This window comes from Gymnoscopelus braueri, assembly GCF_963280865.1.
Source record: "Gymnoscopelus braueri genome assembly, chromosome: 3".
NCBI classification, from domain to species: domain Eukaryota; kingdom Metazoa; phylum Chordata; class Actinopteri; order Myctophiformes; family Myctophidae; genus Gymnoscopelus; species Gymnoscopelus braueri.
The window spans coordinates 40,130,998-40,151,524 of NC_137612.1; the positions used below are offsets into that span (position 1 = coordinate 40,130,998).

At 40.9% G+C, this 20,527-nt stretch overlaps 1 protein-coding gene across 1 annotated transcript; it reads right to left on the minus strand.

Annotated features, from left to right (window-relative positions):
* Window positions 1-941: 941 nt before the first annotated feature.
* wdr1 (WD repeat domain 1) lies at window positions 942-18,916 on the minus strand. The gene is made up of 15 exons (XM_080424923.1): window positions 18,782-18,916; window positions 17,754-17,875; window positions 17,529-17,619; window positions 17,052-17,199; window positions 15,675-15,855; window positions 13,321-13,398; window positions 12,868-12,948; window positions 11,785-12,018; window positions 10,042-10,131; window positions 8,963-9,117; window positions 8,767-8,854; window positions 7,476-7,586; window positions 4,853-5,026; window positions 4,001-4,145; window positions 942-1,867 (listed from the first exon to the last, which is right to left on the minus strand). The coding sequence occupies exons 1-15, from the start codon at window positions 18,795-18,797 to the stop codon at window positions 1,761-1,763; spliced, it is 1,821 nt and encodes a 606-aa protein (XP_080281049.1). The 5' UTR covers window positions 18,798-18,916; the 3' UTR covers window positions 942-1,760.
* Between the last annotated feature and the right edge of the window lie 1,611 nt (window positions 18,917-20,527).

The window sequence follows — 20,527 nt, forward strand, 5'->3', positions numbered from 1 at the left end:
ACTAGGTTATAATTGGTCTAAAAGTGAAAGTTTTTTCAACGTCTATTCTTAGCCTAGACGTTGATTAGCTGTTTTTTAAGCGTCTATATTTAGACCGTCTATATTATAGACGTCATTTCAACGGCTATGATATAGACGGTCTATATATAGACGCTTAAAAAACAGCTAATCAACGTCTAGGCTAAGAATAGACGTTGAAAAAACTTTCACTTTTAGACCAATTATAACCGGTTTTTGCCTAGACCTTATAGCCCGAAAAATGCTCAGTGGGATGTTTTGTATGTTATGTTGATTAATTGAATACATATACTACAATGGAAACAAGCCTTTCTGTGTGGAGTTTGCATGTTCTCCCCGTGTTCCCTAGGGTAGGTACCCTCACAAAAACATGCAGTAATCCTGGTCACTATACTGCCTCCCCCTGGCCAGCCGGGGCGCCTGATGGAGGGGAAGGGAACTGGTTGGAGTAACGTGTTGCTTCCACGCGCTACGTCCAACCAGGGAAACTCTCCCCTGTCAGGTGATAAGAAGGTCAGTTGGCTCTCATGCATTGAAGGAGGCATGAGCTCGGCCCTGGCCTCCCTAGGTTGGCAGAGGGAAGGTAGTGCCCAGGATTACATAGACAATTGGCACTGGGTGTAAAAAAATGGGGTTACAAAATCGTGGGATAAAAATGTAGGTAAAAAAATATATACAATGGAAACAAGTCCCCGGGACTGTTTTGTGTTATCGTTTTAGCTTTAATGTCTTACTGTACCACGAGCCGTTTACATTTCTGACTAATAAAAGTATTCAATCAATACATTTTTGGGTGAGAACAAACTGTCTGACTTTAAGTAGCAATGGGCCAAAATAAGCACTTTGTGTTTGTAAACTCAAAGCTGACATTTCCACACACACACACACACACAGAAAGGAAAAGATCATTATGTACATGAATGGGAAATGCATAAAAAGTTTATTAATTATTATTATGAATCCTTTCCACCTTTGGGAAAGGTGATGCATCGAGAAATAATAAAAAGTGAGACAAGCATAGTGGGTCCAAACAAAAACACAGCAAACGGTACTGAGCTTCTTTGTCGACAGACACAGCATTTTGATTGTGAATTAGTTTTGTTTTACCTTCTTATTATTGCTCCCCAACCCCAACAAAAAGTGCGCTGGATGACAAAGACAAAAGTAAAAAGCAGAATCCCCCACCCCCATGAAACCGTCACATCCACCCCTGTTTAACACAGGAACTAACAGGCAAGCACAGTTGGGACCGATCAACATTTCAGGAATGGAACCAAAATTGCTCATCATTTTCTCACAACAGACAACTGATCATTTATTATTCATCCCTCAATCTCTGATGAATTGAGCCCAACCCACACAGACACAAGCGTTTCAGTTTGAACTGAGAGAAGGCTATTGCCTATGGAATGTTGAGCCTGTAAGTTAGTTTTTTCAGGTTCTGAAAAAAACCCAGAAAGATGTAAAAAGCGCTTTCTTAACGTGGTATACATTTCAATGTTTTGTTCCTCTGGTAATCATTTGCATCAAGAGATACACATCTTAGACATGTTTCTCGAAGAGAGCTTTTTTCCCCCCCTGTGCCATAATGACAAATTTACAATTCTGGGTTTTCAGGAAAGCAGAGACCCTCATTTATATACGGAAAACTTTGTAAAAGTAAGGAGTGAGTTGAGTTCTACAGTAGTCCTTGTCCCTATGCGGGATGTGGATGTGTGTATGTATATATACACATGTTCAGATCAGAATTTAACCGTCCACTGCTTCACACTGGCATCGTGAGAGGTGGTGACGAGGGTGTGCTCATCCACCCAGGCCAGGCCGCTGACATGGTGCAGCTTGTGGGCATCTGTGGACATCAAAGTATCAAAACAACACGTGTCACAAGGTGATAACTTATAAAAAAGGGTATCTATTAAAGAAAAATGATATTTTTACTAGCTCACAACACATTGCGATTTTTGATACTTTTGCATGACACTGTCGTGTTGTATGATGCGACCATTAATCCATTAGAACCGGGTAAGCATCCGTGTGTAATTTTTAGATTTCTTTGGCCAAATAGCAGATATACAAGGAATTAATACAGAGACCTGATTTAACAAAAGCAAAACCATATCGAAAATCCGTCCATGAACTCTAAAACACCACTCATATTATGGTTTAGATTCTCTTAGGAAGGCACTGAACAAATTACAGCAAAAAACACTTTGAAGCCCTACATGAGCAGTGTTTTGGAGTTTATGGACGTATAAATTCCATTCATCATGTTTTTTCTTCATTTGGATTCTTCATTCACCGTTAAGGAATGTTTTACAAACAAAAACTCTCTGTGACTCGATAAAAATAAAGTAATTTCTTGTTTTTAACACATTGAATGCCAAAAACGGTCCGGACCGTTTTTGAGGGTCCAAACGAGAAGTGCCGAAAACGGTCCGGACCGTTTTTGACCCAATTCTATTTTTATACATGTGGGCCACGTGGGGCGCTAAAACGAAACTTTGACATCACCCAAGCAGTTTCTGAGAAGAAGAGGCTGGATGTGGCTCCATGTCAAAAATCCTTCCGGTCGGCGTTTTCAATGTTATCTCCTTGATTAAAAGCTTAATATCTCCATTTCTTTTTAATGTGGTGGAAACGAGCCGTTTTCGATCGGCGATCACGCTGCAATGGAGGGTCGCGTTGGAAATATTATTGTTCCAGGCGTTAGTCGGGACCCTCCGCCGTCTCGCACGCACGCTTTGTTTACATGCATTTCCGCGTCGGGGCTTCTCACAGCACGAAATGTATAACGCAAGTGGATGGAAGAAATGCTGGCACTCAACGTATAATATTTTAATAAACCTCTGGCACCCAATGTGTTAAGAGGTTAAGGGGTATTGTGTCATTTCTATCCACAAGATGGTGCTTGTGTTCACTTTAAAAAGAGCCACGATGTAAATGTTGTACTGTGTTATTCACAGAAAATAACCCGGAAATATCTGAGGGAGATGTTGAAAATGTTTGAAATAATTCCCTGAACGCAAGTGTACCATTTATGCCCGAGGTAGCCCGTTTTGAATAATTCACTTTGTGACAGACTCACGGACCTGTGTTTACAAACCTCCTGAGATGGCTGCTATGGTAGAATGCTGTATAAACGCTCAGTGCAACCAGTTATAATCATGCCATAGCCCAAAAGAACACAAGCTTTTTCAAGAAAAAAACTGAACAAAACAAAAAAACATGAAAAGTAACTTTGCTGAAGGGGTTGAAGTTAGATGCAGAGTTGCAACATAAATGAGTAAGCAAGGAGTCTGTCACGAAAAGTGTTCCAGGTTTATTATGCTAATATCCCAGGAGAAATGTTACATATCGTTGCTGTCGGGTAGAAAGCTCTCCATATTCGAACTTTGGTTTTTTTCTTAAATTAACGCCCTACTTGATCATATTACAGCATCACACAAAGGTATAAAAAGTAGCAGATCTGCTAGCTTGAAATGCAGCGCGAAGCGATGCGTTTTGAACATATAAAAAACATATTTCCACCTGACAGAGACGATATTGTACCTTTAAGTTCTCACGTAAGGTACTCGGGTACAATAAAAAGAAAAAAAGCGTAAAGAGCGTTTTCCTTTTCGTTTTACATTCAGCACCTGCCCAACTACGGGTTTGGATACGCATGTCCTTCCTTCCTTTTTAATGTCTACCATATGTTCTCAGCATTCATCAACATGCTGCAACTGAGGAGATGAGACTTTTCGGGGGCGCTTCCAAGCATGAAATGTCCTTAGCGACATATACACGACAAGAACACATAAATGATGCACGGACAATACCACATTTTAAGTATAACCTTCCAATGCCATAGTTAATGGGTTTTGCATTTCTGGATACAATTTCAGGTAAATAATTTAAAAGCCTAAACACGCCAGGTACCATGCGTGCATGTTGCCATTGTATCTATCTAGCTGAAGTACGTGTTGTGTTTGCAGGAACCTACCTGCCATCCTGATTCTCTTATCAGAGTCGTTAACAGTCCAGACAAAGACCATCATGTCCATCCCGCCGCTGGCAAAGTGCTCATTATCAGGTGACCAGGCCAGTGTCACGATCTTTGCGTGGTGTCCATAGAACTCATCTTTGACCTAGAAGGGAAATGGCAGAAGAATACAAAACAGTTACAACTTCATACCATAAACTTTTTCCATGTCAAGGACCCCAAAAATGATATGCATTTGGCTGCGCCCCCCCCCATCAAAAAAATATGTAAATTATAGTAAATGTCTAACATGGTTTAACAAATACTTATGAATAAGTTAACTAACTGAACCGAGTCCTACCTATACTCATTCATAAAAGAGACACAATCGATTGAAAAAAATATATATTATTGTTTAAGGGGAAATAATTAGAACAGAGTGTGAGTCAATAAATAAATAAATAAATAAATCACACTGTCTGTGCATTAATCACTGTGTCCATGGACATGACGATGAGCGCAGCCATACAATTATGGTTTCAGTCTGCAGAAAGAATTTAATCACAGCATAACTAATGCATGTTCAAACAAGCTTTTGTCGCAATAATGCTATTTGTGATGCTATGTATACATTGTTGCCGTCGGGCAGAAACCCCTTATCTCCAACTTTTGAGGTCAATTAACGCCCTACTTGATCATGCTACAGCTGCGTCACACAAAAGTATCAAAAGTAGCAGATCTGCAAGCTTCGAGCTTGCTTTTGAGCTTGTGGATCTGCTACTTTTGGCAATTTTTTATTTGAATCCTGAGAAATACTTTGAAATCCATGTTTTGGACACGTGCGAAAAAACACAAAAAGTTAGAATATTTTACCGCGTAGCTGTCTGCAACGGTGAAGATCGTGACGACCTTCTTCTCGTCCGTGACAGCGAGGTAGGCTCCGTCATTGGAGTAGGCCATATCGGTGACGGGCCCCTTCACCTCCATGCTCTGGCCCTCCTCCTTCAGTGTGTTCCCCTGGATGGAGTAAAGGTGCACCTTCCCATTCTGAGGAGGAGAGATCATGGCAAGACATTGGAACTTAAAACCAAATTACAAATGATCCAAAGTCAGTTTCCATGCACACCGATAATGTGATTATAATCAGATTATAATCAGACTTAACACCTTAAGTCTGATTATCTTCACTGCTTTAAGATCGTAATGAGTGGCTGGAGTTGGGTTGAGCTGTTGCCATTCAGAGCTGAGCACCTACTCCTTAAAGCAGTGGTTCTCCAAGTGGGGTCCGGGGACCAGCAAGGGTCCTTGGGAGGGTACCAGGGGGTCCCCAGCCAAATGTGTCAATACAGCATTACAAACATTTTAAGCACTTTGTTGTCGATTTATGGTTTGGCTATTTAAAAATAGCAGATATACAAGCTCACAGTGCATCACAAGCTTGTACAAAAACTCAAGTGTTTGAAAAATGTTGAAGTTTGAATTTGAATTAATTAGTTTTGTGATGTTATATATTTGGCAGGATCGGCTTTGTTTGTGTTCCTTCAATAATAATTGTGTTCCTTGAATTTGTATTCTCCCAATAGTAGTTAATCAGAAGGAGGCACTCATATAAATACTTGTTACAGTAGACTTGACTACTGTAACGGTGTCTTTACAGGTCTCCCTAAAAAAAAGCAATCAGACGACTGCAGTTGATTCAGAACGCTGCTGCTCAGATCCTTACTAATACCAAGAAAGTGGAGCATATCACTCCAGTTCTTACACTGGCTCTTTGTGTGTCAAAGAATTGATTTCAAAATGCTACAGTTGGTCTATAAAGCTTTGAATGGTTTAGGGCCAAAATAAATGTCTGATCTTGTGCGATATCATCTGGGAAAGGTCTGCTTTCTGTCCCTAAAACCCTAAATAAACGTGGGGAAGCAGCAAGTTTTTATGCACCACATATCTGGAACAAACTCCCAGAAAACTGTAGGTCTGCTGCCACTCTTATTTGTTTTTAAACACATATACACTAACTCTTCTGTACTGTAACTGTATCCGTTATGTTTTACTTCTTTTGTTTTATGCATCCTAATGTTATTGTATAAATGTGTTCCCTTTGCTTGATGTTGTGTGTAAAGCACATTGAAATGCCTTGTTGTTGAAATGTGCTATACAAATAAAACTGCCTCGCCTTGCTTTATCTGCTTCCTCTCACCTAGCATAAATAATAATGTATTGTGCCCTTCGGTGCTTCCATTGTGGGCTATACATTAATGTGAGAGCAAATCGATATGTGGAATATGCTCCTCCTATGTTCCTAGGACTATATAGACATAAATGTAGAGGGAGTGTCTTCGGTCATTAATCACATGTACTGTAGCATATAAATTGGAATAAAAATGAGAAGGTTCTATAAGCAACCCATGTAAACAAACAGTTACTCAAACTATTACTTTAATCTGGTTAGTCACAGTAGTTGGGTGTGTAAAAGGTTTTGGTTATGATATTACATGATGAAGGCCTTGTCAGAGGTAGCCAATTTGACAACCGTTCAAATCTGACGATAAAAAAAGTGGCTGTTGGATAAGGTGACAGATGACAGCATATCGTCTCTGTCGGGTGGAAACCTCATATGTCCCAAACTGTTACTAAAAAGTAGCAGAAGTGCTGCGTTTCGAGCTTGTAGATCTGCTACTTTTGATGCTTTTGTGCGACGCTGTAGTATTATCAAGTAGGGTGTTAATTCACGGGGGGAAAAAAAAAAGTTAATATGGAGATACGAGGTTTCTGTCCGACAGCAATGTTTTAGTTTATACAATGTCACTGTGTACTTGTACAGTTATGTAAATAAAAGACGATTCATTATAGCTCTAACTGCCACGCATTGTACTGTTAAATCTTATAGACACGTGCAATTCTTAAGAGTTGTTACAGTTTTTTTGTTATAGTTATGTAAATCTTATCCTATAGTGCATTCATTTTCATCTAACTTAACTTGTGTAGCTTTAGCCCTAATGTTATTAGTACTATGCTGTAATATATAGCGTTGCTGTCGGGCAGAAAGCTCCCATCTCCATGTTTTAACTTGTTGTGTTTTTTCGTAAATGAATGCCCTACTTGATCATACTACAGCCTCACACAAAAGCATCAAAAGTAGCAGATCCACAAGCTCAAAGCGAAGCGATGCGTTTTGAGTTTGTCGATCTGCTACTTTTGAATGTAAATCCTGAAAAGTAACAGTTTTGGACATATGAGGTTTCCACCCGACAGAGACGATATGCTAAAACAACACCCCCGTAGTCCTTCTAAGGGACTTCCTTCCTAGCCATGATTCCAGGTCCACTGCAGAGGAGGCATTGATAAAGCATTGACACAACTCCCTTCACGGAACAACAGGGCAACGCAGTACAGACTCATTTGGCTTCAGAACGGTTGCGGAAAAGTCGAGCTATAACTAACCCTGACACATTAATAGGGCAACCATGTTTTTTTTTGTTGTGCGATTTCTACTTACAGCATCCCCCACTGCAGCAGTACCGCCTCCAGGGTGCAGCGCTCCGGCCTCTGGATCGTAGCCCAGGCTGTCCAAAGAGAACACCCTCCTCTTGTCCTTCATCAGGACCAGCTGCGTACAGTAAGGGAAAAGGATTATGGTGTTAACACATGGATGAAAGCAAACTGAAAATGTTTGTATGACCAAGTCCTAATTTGTGATTTGTGAAACACTAGTGCCGTTTCCTAAGATGTAAGATTATGTTTTATTAGTATCGTTCCTGCTGTTCTCCATACTGCCAACCAGGTGAAGAAATCACAGACTGAGGTTTTAACCTTTGCTTTTATATGAAATATTCGTGATGATTAATAATAATAATAATAATAATAATAATAAAACTTTATTTATATAGCACCTCTCAAAACTGGGTTACAAAGTGCTTTACAAAGAAAACAGCAAAAGAAAAAGTACACACAACAAAAACAATGTAAAGATTAAAAACAATGCAGAAAACAAAGCAGAGATGCACATGAACTAGACTAGGGCTGGGCATTAAAAGCTAATCTATAGAAGTGGGTTTTAAGGAGAGATTTAAACCAGGGGACAGACTCTGTGAGCCTGATCTCTAGGGGCAGGGCATTCCAAAGGGTAGGGGCTCTGAAAGCGAAGGCCATGCGACCTTTTGCATTTAACAGACCCTTTGGAATGACCAGGAGTGCTTGGTTAGAAGATCTCAGACTACGTGTAGGCACATATGGGGGGAGTAGGTCCAAGATATAGGCTGGGGCAAGACCTAGCCTGGCCTTATGAGTAAGATTTTGCAATTAATTCTAAATTCAACTGGGAGCCAATGGAGGGATGCTAGAATGGGTGTGATATGATCAATTTTTTTTGTACCAGTTAAGAGACGGGCCGCAGCATTTTGAACCAGCTGAAGGCTGTGGATGGATTTTTTTGGAGATTAAGATTTCATGGAAGACGAGATTAAGATTTCATGGAAGACGCTTCACCACTTTGACCACTTCAAATGCTCTAACATAATAACCAAAAATAGCCTATCTACCAGCTCTCAATGCGCCGCAGAGCAGACACATTGTGAGCTTGTAGATAGGATATTTTCGCTGCACAACATGCTTCCATAGAAGACATGCTGGCTTCTATAGAATCCAAATGACTGAAATCAGACTTGGCAACTGAGAACTTTAATCCATGTGTAATATATGTACACAAATGAAATGTTGATGTAGAAGTGAAGGAGAGTTCTAGACAGAGCAAGAAGGCAAACTGATAGAGAAGGATTATGCAAGATTACCTGGCCAATGCATACAGCCAGCGTCAGCCCCCCTGGTGCTACTGCCACACATTTAGGCTGGGAATCCATCTTCACCAAATCTGAGGCACTGGAGTAAACAACAGAATTATCAAACTTGGTAATCAATTAAACAACAACAGAAGGCAAGATTTCACAGCGCTCCCAAACACGTCCATGTCATTGTAGTGTACTGTACCTGTACTCCTTTTTGTTGAGGTTGACGAAGCGCACTGTATCGTCCATGCTGCAGGTCACCAACTGGCCCGCGTCATCCACCACCATCTTGCTCACCTGGTTGGTATGGCCCTTGCCCGAGAACTCGTCATTCTCCCCAGTTTCTGAATCCCAGTAATGTGAACACAGGATTAAGGAGGAATACGTTCAGAAGGACAGGAATAGCTAAACCAAAGCCAACTCGAAATTAGGGAAACGCCCATCTATAAATCCTGTCTGACTGTCTGTCTGTGTCTCTTTTATGCCCATAGATCCCCGAACTTCTCCCAAGTGGGAGCATCATACCCAACTGCCTTCATAGACAGGTGTTTGTTCAGCCTCTTCTTAAAGGCATGAACACTACTTGATGCAATGTCTCCAACAACCGCTGAGGGGAGGCTGTTCCATGTTGTTATAGCAGAGTGGAGGAAGCTCCTATCAAGGCATTTGGTGTTTGACTTGAGGATTTCCAGGGCGTGGCTTGGTAGTACCCTCCGGGGTGATTCGGTATCAGTACTCTGATATTAATTATTATAAGGGTATTGCGACACTGTACTATGACATTGGTTACTGGCATGACGGCCTAGTATCCGCTGACAATGGGTATTGCACTAGTTAGGACAAAGACAATAAAGATGATATATAAGTGTCAATTGTGATAGGGGTCCTTGAGGGGGTCCCCAGCAAAATGTGTTAATACAGCATCACAATCATCTTTATCCACTTATACATTGGCCACTCAAGAATAGCAGATCTACAAGCTCCCAGCGCGTCACTTTGTGCCGTGCTTTTCGGGTCCCTGGCACAACACTTTTTCAGATGGGGGTCCGCGGCCAAATACATATCAATCTGGGGGTCCTTGGCATGAAAGAACGGCATTTGAGAACGACCGATAGGCCTTACTGGCAAAGTGATACTAGGTGCTAATGAGAACATGCACAGTAATTAAACAAGAATACATAAAGAGAAAGCACTGTAATTAAGCATGAACACATAAAAGAGGCCACCTGCTGGCGTTGTGTGCCAACTGGTTAACAGCACCATTTGAGCAGTGAAAAGGATATTGATGTGTCCATCATGACTGCCGGTGTAGATGGTTGTCCGGCCTTCGTTTTTGTGAACCGTTACAGACTGTATGGATTTGCTGTGACCCTGTAATAATAATACAAAAAAATGGAAATGTGTATAACATGATTCATATTGGGCATCACAATGTGCTTTAGACAACAGGTATGAAATAAACCTGAATATGAATATTTGCAAAATAGCAAACACACACACAACGGTAGTATAGACATAAAAACAGCTATATAAAATATCGTCTGTCGGGCGGGAATGTCCAAAACTTTTAAAAAATGCCCAAAATAGCAGATCTACTAGATCAAAACGAGTCGCTTCTCGCCGCGTTACGAGCTTGCAGATCAGCATTTTTTGATACTTTTGTCTGACGCTGCTGTAGTATGATCAAGTAGGGCATTTATTTACGAAAACAATGTAGCCATTGCAAAAGGCGTGTTTTAAGCTTATTGAAAGCATCCCCTGAACTCATTCCAGAAGAAGCCAGTAGAAGAGGCTTTGAGAGTACAGTATGACCAGGTGTGTGAAGTACCAAAAGTTCAGAGATTCATGAAGGATGCAAAATGCCAGGTTTTCGAATCTGACTTGAATAGAGCTTGATTTACTTAATATGGGGTTCTTTCATTAGGGCGTTTGGAAAAATATGAACCCTTGGATATCCATTACAGTCACAAGGAGAATTTTAATGAATTGTGAAACTTGGCAATGACATGATCCCAATAATGAAAGGACGTGCCAAGCCATTCAACAACAATTTGGCAGCTAATGATGGAACCATTTGTATGATGTGCCCCCATTTCCTGTCCATTTTCCATGCCTTCGTCTGCCTGTGAGGAATCATAATGAGCGTCTATTATTTTATAAGCTCTAGACCTCAAAGAACAGTCAAGCTTTATATAAACTGGTTGTGTGTGAATACACAACCAGTGTAATGAGCGACCATAAGACATGAGCGACAGCACTCCCACGCGTTCTTTGTTTTAGGTTAATGGGGTGTGTGAACTTAGAAAAAGGGAAAAAGAAGAAGAAACAGAGACGATATTGTCTTGGAAATTGGAGTCAACATCCACAAAATGGTCCCGTCGGGTGGAAACCTCATATCTCCAAAACTGTTACTTCCAGGATTCAAATTCAAAAGCATCAAAAGTAGAAGATCTAGAAGCTCGGAACGCGTCGCACCGCGTTTCGAGCTTGCAGATCTGCTACTTGTGACACTTTTGTGTGACGCTGCAGTATGATCAAGTAGGGCGTTAATTTACGGAAAAAAAATAAGTTAGAATATGGAGATAAGGTTTCTGCCCGGCAATATACTTTATATAGCAACAACCACACAGAGGCTTGAACGGTATAACAAGGCAATGTTCCACGTCTAAATGGGTTATTAGTCAGAAATGAGACATTTAGGCTAAAAAGGATAACACAAAAAAGTCCTGGGGACTTGTTTCCATTTTGGTCCTATGCATTCAATTCATCAACAGAGCATCAAATATTACACGACACATTAATACATATCGTCAACAAATAAAAACAGCTAACACAGCTAAACAGCTTATAGATCTGCTACTTTTAAATTTGAATCCTGAAAAGTAACAGTTTTGGACATATGAGGTTTCCACCCGACAGACACGACATACTGTAGCAACATTGATTAGAATTGTTTTGAATACAAGTTTTTCAGAAAACGTATTTTTTGGGATAAAGTATTCAATTAATCAATCAAAGACTGACCTTAATAACGCGCAGGGGCCGGTCTGGGTTGTTCTTGTCCAGGTAGTTGATGTATCCCGACAGGGAGATGCTGAGGAGGTGGTCTCCCTGCCACAGGCAGCCCAGCTGCTGGTCCATGACATCAGCGCCCATGTTGAAGGTGGTGACAGCTGTGCCCGCTCCCACGTCCCACAGCTTCACCGTCTTGTCCCCCGAGGCAGAGATCAGCTGGGAGCTGTCAGGGCTCCAGCTCACCTGGATGGGAGGAGGAGGAGGAGGTTAAAGACCAAATCGGTGATGCACACCGACTTGTTGCCGTCTCCTCTCCGACTCTGAAAGCACTGGGTTGTTAAGGCTGTGACGACAATGTATGACAGTGGTTCTCAAACTTTTTTCAAGTCAAGGACCCCCAAATGTATATGCATTTGGCCACGGACCCTCTATCTGAAAATGATTTGTCCCAGGGACCTCCAGAAGAGAAGATTTGTTTTTAAAAATTCAAACACTTTCAAGATTTTCCTAAAATGTAAAACAGATGTACAAGCTCCCAGCGCAGCACGAAGTGAAGGATACAATTATTGTGATGCAAAAAATGTGGCTGGATTGAACATTGGCTTTGAAAACTAAAATTGCAGGTACAGTATAACAAATAACTACTATGGCTAAAACAAACATATATTTTATAGTTTCAAAACATTTGTAAAATAGCCGGTCTACAAGCTCACAATGTGTTGCATTGCGGCATGTTGAGAGCTCGTAGATCTGCTATTTTCACGATTATGCAAAATTATTGTGATTATCTAAAATAATTGCGATTAGGTCATCATGTAGTAATGTTGACATGCCTATGGCTTGTATGACAAATTAGGTATGTTGCATACTGGTGGGGGGAATTGCCAATAACGGCATGCATTGAATGGTCTTACAAAACATAATAAAAATAGTTATGGCTCCCACTCAGTTTAGTGGAACAAGAAAACAAATAATATCCAAGTGAGCAAGTGCACTGATAGCCAAACCTTTTATTAAGTTGGAAACTTTGATTATGTGCAACCTTAAGTCATTTAAACAAAGAAAATATTTATTCCAAGAAATCACACTTACTGCATAGATTCCGCCATCATGTGCTTTTTCTCCACCAAGTGAGGATAACTTTTCACCAGTCTTTCCATCGTACAAGTGGATCTGTGAAATCATGATGAAGGCAAGAAATTAATTGATAATTTCCCCCATTAAACAGGATTATCGTCACCGTCGGGTGGTAACCTCATATGTCCAAAACTGTTACTTTTCAGGAATCAAATAAAAAAATAGCAAAAGTAGCAGATCTACAAGCTCAAAATGCGTTGCTTCCTGCCGTGTTATGAGCTTGTGCATCTGCTACTTTTCATGCCTTTGTGTGACGCTGTAGTATGATCAAGTAGGGCTGTAATTTTACAAAAAAAAACACAAAAAGTTAAAATATGGAGATAAGAGGTTTCTGCCCGACATCAGCGATAAGTCACAGTGTCAGTTATTATTGGCTGTGAACTCGTTGGCATAGGACCAGACACTCACTTGACCATCAGCACTAGCTGTAGCAATCCGGCTTCCATCTGGGGAGAATCGTACACAGTTGACGAATCGGCTGTGTTCCTTTTGACAGTCAGCAGAAAGAAAAGGGGGATTAGGAGAATTAACCTCAAATAAACATCAAGTTCAGCAGAAAAGAGAAAAAATTAAAGTGAATTAAGCATAAAGGTGCGTTTTATCCATCAAGTAGTGATTGTTATTTTATCTGGGACATCACCTGGCTGTGGTTTAGCCGGGTGTTATGACTAAAGACTGTTAACTGAGGTTGTGCGCAGAATGAGGAACCACGACAGAGAGGGACATGTTAAGTCAAGGAAGTGGATAGTCTCTTCCCTTTCTGTTTCAAAGCAGATCTCTCTGTCCTTACATGGGCTACTGCTGTGCTGAGACGACAGGCAGCCCTGGATCAACGGATTTCAGACCATTGTTCTTGACCTCAACGGAAAATGTGACTAACATGCTTCCTATTAAAAGTGTGCTGTGCTAAAATGAGCTACACAAGTGCTAAACCATTCCTGAAAGTGTTGGTTTAATTCTCAAAATGTAACGATTGACACATAATGGTACATTTTTACACTTTCAGAGTTAAAATAACTCAAAGGAAGTTCATTACCTTCAGATACCTTTATTATATTTGTAATTTTTCAAATTTGTAATTTAGATTAGAAATGAACTATTGGTCCCGGACCGCTGGCCTAGCGGGCCAGGCACTTCCCTCTAATGTAGCCTGACAGCGCATTGTGGGTTCGAGTCCCGATCCCGACGATCTTTTCCGCATGTCTCTCCCCAAAGTAACCAATATTAGACAGGTAGCCTTGTCAGGGCCACCTGTGCAATCCAAAAGCCTTATTTATGCTTGGAGCGACAAGTGTCGAGCGAAGCATCGCACAACGAAAGTGACAAAACGTGTCACATCCGCTGTCGGTGCCTCTGGAAAATTGCATCCTCTGACCACATTAACTTCATTGAATACATTTTCAGTTGGTGAGTCACAGACAGCATTTTTAATGCCCAAATCAGTCTTACAGTTTTTTTTTTAATAGCTTAAACACTCATATTAAAAGGTAACACACAATTGGAGAAACCTATCACACAAGGAGCAACATCTTAGCCCACATGTGAACAACTATAAGCACATTCTCAGCCTCAAATGTTTTGCAAAACACTACACACATTTCGCGATCAGATTCAGAAATCTAACATGGTGTTCACTTCCTTATTTGCCATTTCAAAGCACTGCCAATCAAAATGCCAAACCTATGAACCAATTGATCAGACACAGCCGTCAGGTGTACCGACACTTGTCTTAAGAGTCAACACTGAAGTGAGAGGTAGTGGAAGACCTGGAGGACGCCTGCGACTGAACTGATGTAGGGTCTGGGCAAGGATGGATTCACCATTCAAGTCCATTCTTCCATCTCTGTCTTGCAAGAGAGAACATTGCTTGTGTGATGTGGACAAAGTGCTAAAGCCAGATCCAGCTAGGTGAAGAGATGATGCTTGTTCTAGTTTTTTTTTGTCTCCACTAATATTTTAACGTTCTGATTTCAAGAAAGAAATTGCATGTGGAGAGAAATACTATATATTCAGTGTGCAGTTCTTGTGTGCTGGGTTTCAGTCTTCAAGTTGAACTAACCAGAAGCAAGATTGTACATGTCGTGACACAATTATTAATGCTTTACATGACTCACAAATCTGCCTTGTTACTTAAAGAAAATGCAGTTCATAACTCCATGTTGCATGTAACAACTAGGCCTAATGTGTAAGAAGAAGGATCTAAACCAAAAGCAGTTATCTAACACAGGTCCATGATAAAAAACAAGTTCTCACATGCCGTAGTCATGTAGGAATTCTGAGCTAAGCACTGCACACTGAAAATTCTGGTAGACGTCCACAGGGTGAAAGGCTACTTGGAGAATGCAATTCACACATATCCAAAGAATGTATGGGGGGTGAAATGGCCAGAAATGGACAAACATATACACTGTCAAGGAGCTGCAGAACGGAGGAAACTGGAGAGCAAACACAAATGAGGCCCAAGAAGAGAAAAAAAGGGGGGGGAATCCAAAGACACTTCGTCATCCCAACATAGTTAGAGATTCTGACTGTGGAAATCTGATACCGATTATTTTTAGATGCAACTGGAAACAAAACTACAAGATAACCATGGATAAGCTGTGATTTGGCAATAATGTAGCACCATAATTAAGCCAACTGAAATATTTGTTCCAACTTAAATATCTCTTCTTACTAGCTCCCTAGCAGCACACAATACCACTTTCCTAAAGCTTCTCAAATGCCTTAAAAACAAATTTAAAAAAAAACAGCTTTTTACTCACGGCTATTGTGGCCTTGAACTTGAAGGGGGGTCCTTCAGAGAAGGCACAAGAGGTGTCATCACTACCAGTGATCATGCGGTATGGCCGCGTCTGCTTGAGATCTACGCTGTTGATGACTTTGGAGTGGCCAAACACCTCTCCCACTGAGGAGCCGGTGTTGGCTAAGAACACAGCACCAAACCTGAGGTGAACACAAAATATGACAAGTTATGTAAACATAAAACAACCACAACCGTCCTCTAGGCAAATGTCACAAATCACGATTATGACATTTTACTTGACAATTAATTGTCACTCAAATAATTGCGATTAACGATTAAATCTGCATTTCTGTCATTGAACATTGGAACATTATGAATAGATATTGCATTTCAGTTAGGCTTTTAGGCTTCGTAAACAAAAGTTGCACAGGGCAGATATGAAAAATAACATACATATTTATTACATACTAATAATAGTGGACATTTTCCAAGGTGATTTTGAGCTTGTAGATCTGCTATTTCCACTTATTTTAAAAAGATTTGAAAATATATGAACATTTTTAACATGCGATTATCTCAAATAATTGCAATTAGGTGATTATGTAATAATTGTGACAGGCATACTGTCCTCAGAAGGAACCCTACAAGGAAATGAAATCCATTAACACCAAAATGAATTGTCATACAGTAGCTGTTCGTTGTCAACATGTTAATCATGTGCATGTTCTAACAATGTAATTTATGAACAACCGACAATGACCAGTTTTAGTGGGCCTCGCTGCAAACGTTTACACAAAAATGTATGTATACGTTTGAAACCAAGCATACATAAGCAGCTTTCAAACAGTGAATAGTACATTGTATACATCATGGACAATTCACTGTCAGTAATTGGCAGTGTTATAGTGATATAACACTGTGATATTGGCACCACACCAAAACTGATATAACACTGTGATATTGGCACCACACCAAAACTAAGTCATTGAAAAATACAGATACCAAGCAAAAATTATGGAACTACTTGAACCAATATTGTTTAAGAGGTCAGACTCTACTTCTCCCAGTGGAAGCGACCTCCGATGGGATTTGCAGTTATGACGATGTGAGTTTAATGAGAGGTTGAGCACTTCTGTCTTTTGACCAGCAGTGTGAAGCCTAATTTATGCTGTGTCGCGTGCCGAAAACGGCAGAGACCTACAGCGAAGCAGACCTACAAGCCCACAACGCGTCGCATCCGTGACGCGTTGTGGGCTTGTAGGTCGGCTATTCTCGGTGCAGGACACCGTCAAAAAAGTATGGGCAAAGTATGAATCATTAGTATACTCCAAGTATAAACATTTTGTGTAGTTTACACTGCTGTGTGGTTCTAAGACACCGGCCCCATGAGACCTACTTATCTCGTCCCTCGCCCACAACGGCGAGCCTCTGGCTGTCCTCCGTCCAGGCAATATCCTTGATCCTCCCACTAAACGGCTGGTACTCGTATTTGAGCAAGTGCTCCTTTTGGGTGGTGTCCCAGATTCTGATCTTTCCGGACACATCTGAAAGAAACGCAGGCAGGGAGAGATACAGTAATCACTGCTGTGGAACTTGCCCACATTTTTTTGTCAACAGAATCAGTAGTGCACTGGTTCTCAAAGTAGTGGGGTCTGGGGGACCCCCAGGGGTCCTTGAGGGGGTTCCAGGGGGTCCCAAGCAAAAGGAGCAACCGTAAATACTTTTTTCAGTGACACATTGTAAGCTTGTAGAAAATGTAAAAAATAATTTGACAAATCATGACAAATTTGGATGTCCTGGACATGAACAGATATGAGAACCACTGCAGTAGTGCATGTCAGATGTGTGGCTAACAACACCATGCGTAGCTTACCTCCGGAGGCGATGTAGAAGCCACTGGGAGCGTACTTGGCAACAGTCACTTGGTGTGGGTGCTCTGTGTAGATGTCAGCTATCGCAGGGTTCTGCCAACGACAGGAGGAGAGACATTAGACATCTGTGTCTGACGCCGATATGGGACAAAGCGGCTAAACCATTTACGCCGCATGACACTTCAAAATGTGTTATTCAATGTCAGGTCAAGATAAATGAAGCCTACGTCGATGTTCCTGATGATGACACTCTTCCCGTTGGTGTAGAGAAAATTGACGCCTTTGGGATCTCCGCCGAGCACTTTGGCAACGCCCCTCTCCATGTTAGGGAGGCTGGCGAATACGTGTTCTGAGGAGAGAGAGGCGAGGGCCATGATCATCAAGCATCATTTTACACAAACACACACACACACACACACACACACCCCTTAAGCCTAATGTATACTTAGTTGCATGCGAGTGACGTGCTCAGTAAATAGCAGATCTACAAGCTCACGGCGCGTCACATTCGTGACTCGTCGTGAGCTTGTAGATCTGCCATTTACAGCATTCAACACCAGTGTGCAACTGGTATAAATCAGGCTTTTACTTTGCATACAACCAAATGCATAGCTTAACACTTAGATCACCTGGTGGCTACACACAGTAAAATACCCAGTAAATTTGTCCACTTGTAACTCTGAGAGAGTGAACAAAATGATCCAAAATGTCCTTTACAGGTCATCATTTTTGTTCCATCTGGTACACTGTCTGTCAGAGTTAAAATAGATTAACACTCAGGATTCTTTAGGCTATACAGACATGCCGGGTGACAGCGACCCCCCCTGTGCTACACAACAAGCCCCCCTCTCTGTCACTTCTCTGTCATAACAATGCATTGTGTTGTGCATAAAAAATGCAACGCACAGCTATTCTATTTCCTCCCAAAAGTATTAGTACAGGCAACAAGGCTAAAGCTAATGGAAACCTTTCAGTCATGGGTGGTGGTGCACCTCTCAGCCACAGGCTCATTCACACACAATGTGGGTTTTTAAAGGCATAAGAGAAGGTTATAATAGTGCAATTCTTCCTCCCATTGACAGAGTTCATTTCTATTAGAAATGTCAGAATGGTGTATATAATACTATGGGCGAGGCTACAGCTCATATAGCTAAGTAGGCTAGGTGGGCTCGAGCTCCCCCGTTAAATACATATTTGTACGTATTCAATGAATTAAAAATACAATTACATGACGACAATACGGGCAGAAACTTACTGGCTTCGAGCGACATCTTTCCGCTGCTCGTTGTGTTGTTCGTGTAGTTGTTGTTACTCCTTCCTAAATGAATGGAACGGGGCGAGTGGACACGGCGGAGTGAGTCAGTCAGTCAGTCTGGCTGCTGAATACAAACACGGAAGTGAGCGCTCGGCTCGAGACGTCTCGCCATGCCCATATATGGTAAACTCAGCTCCTACGCCACAGACTCGCCCCAATGAGGAAATGACGTCAGCCTGAAATAACCCCCCCACCAATTAAAATACCCCATGAAAATACCCCATAAGCTTTAAGGAACATGATGAGATGTTGAGGTGAGGCAGGCAGCCTGTATTAACCACTGTGTCATCATCACATTCAAATAGAGCAGTGGTTTGGTTCTCAACCTTTATTTATGTCAAGGATCTCACATTCAAATAGAGCAATTGTTTGGTTCTCAACCTTTTTCATGTCAAGGACTCCCAAATTAATGTGTATGTGGCCGCGGACCCCCATCTGATTTATATTTCTAAAATATTCAAAATGATTCACTTTTTTGTTCAAGATTTTCTGAAAATAGCAGATTTACAAGCTCACGACTCGTTGAGATGTGTGGCGTTGTGTGCTTGTAGATCTGCTATTTTCAAATAGCCTACGTATATAGCCTACATTAGCTTTAGTTAAAATTTTGATGCTATATTAACTTGTACGACATTTTCATGTCAAGGACCCCAAATTAATGTATTTGTCCACAGACCCCCATACCATATTTGTGTTGTTAAAATGCTTAGAAAATATTTGTTTGACAATAGCAGATCTACAAGCTTACAACGCGTTGCATCGCCACACGTTGTGAGCTTGTAGATCTGCTATTTTCAAATAGCAGATGCATAGGTTTAAAGTGCTTATGTGGCCTATAGTGGTCGCTGCTCTTGGGCTTGTTTTCATAGACATGGTTGCTTATTTCTCACACTGGCTGTCCGTCTAGTTGAGGTGAGGCAGGCAGCCTATATTAACCGTCCATGACTATGTCATAACTAAGCCTGTGTGTGTCATCATATTCAAATAGACATGTCCCTGAAAACAGGACAGGAAAGCCCCTACTGCTAGTGGCCACACTATCTGTGTGATGGTTAATAGGCCTATACAATACTGTCAATTCAATTTATTTTATTTCTTTATGTACTGTTACTATACTATATCTATTCTTTTTTTGGTTCATCATTAAGATTTGTTTTGTTATATGGTGCCTTAATTGTGCTTGAAAAGCTCAATACAAATAAATTATTGTTATTATTATCTAGAATTGATCACTATAATTGAAATAGCCTTGCCATGGTGTTCGTCAGGGGTCTGCCAGTACACCACTGCCTCCAAACTTGGCACAAAATACCGGTCAGTGGTCTGGTTATTATTATTTGTGCCAGCATTCCAGACAAATTCCTGGACATAAAACATTGATTATGATGGCTGAGCTGCTATTAAATACCTGATCACTGATCCTATTGAAGAAAAAAAGAAGAAAAGAAAAAGAAAAGACTTCATAGTTTGGGGATCTATAATAACACCTCTTCTACATTGTCTTGCATTTTAATTAATTGAATTCCTCACAAGGCTTTGGTAAAAATAATCACCTGTGCAGTGGATAAATTAAGATGACATAAACATTGTGGACCTGTGAACAGATTCACAGAAGAGTCTTCATGCATAGGCCTACTTGAAGTGAAAATGATGATGAGGCACAGTGAAAGCCATATATAGACAGTG

What these genes read in the sequence shown, in the direction of transcription:
- wdr1 (XM_080424923.1), bottom strand. An exon ending in GTCATGATGGACACATCAAT is followed by an intron (nt 9,118 to 10,041) that starts ATCCTTTTCACT and finishes CTGTGTTCACAT; the next exon opens with TACTGGGATTCAGAAACTGG. An exon ending in TGGCTGTATGCATTGGCCAG is followed by an intron (nt 7,587 to 8,766) that starts GTAATCTTGCAT and finishes TACTGTACGCAG; the next exon opens with CTGGTCCTGATGAAGGACAA.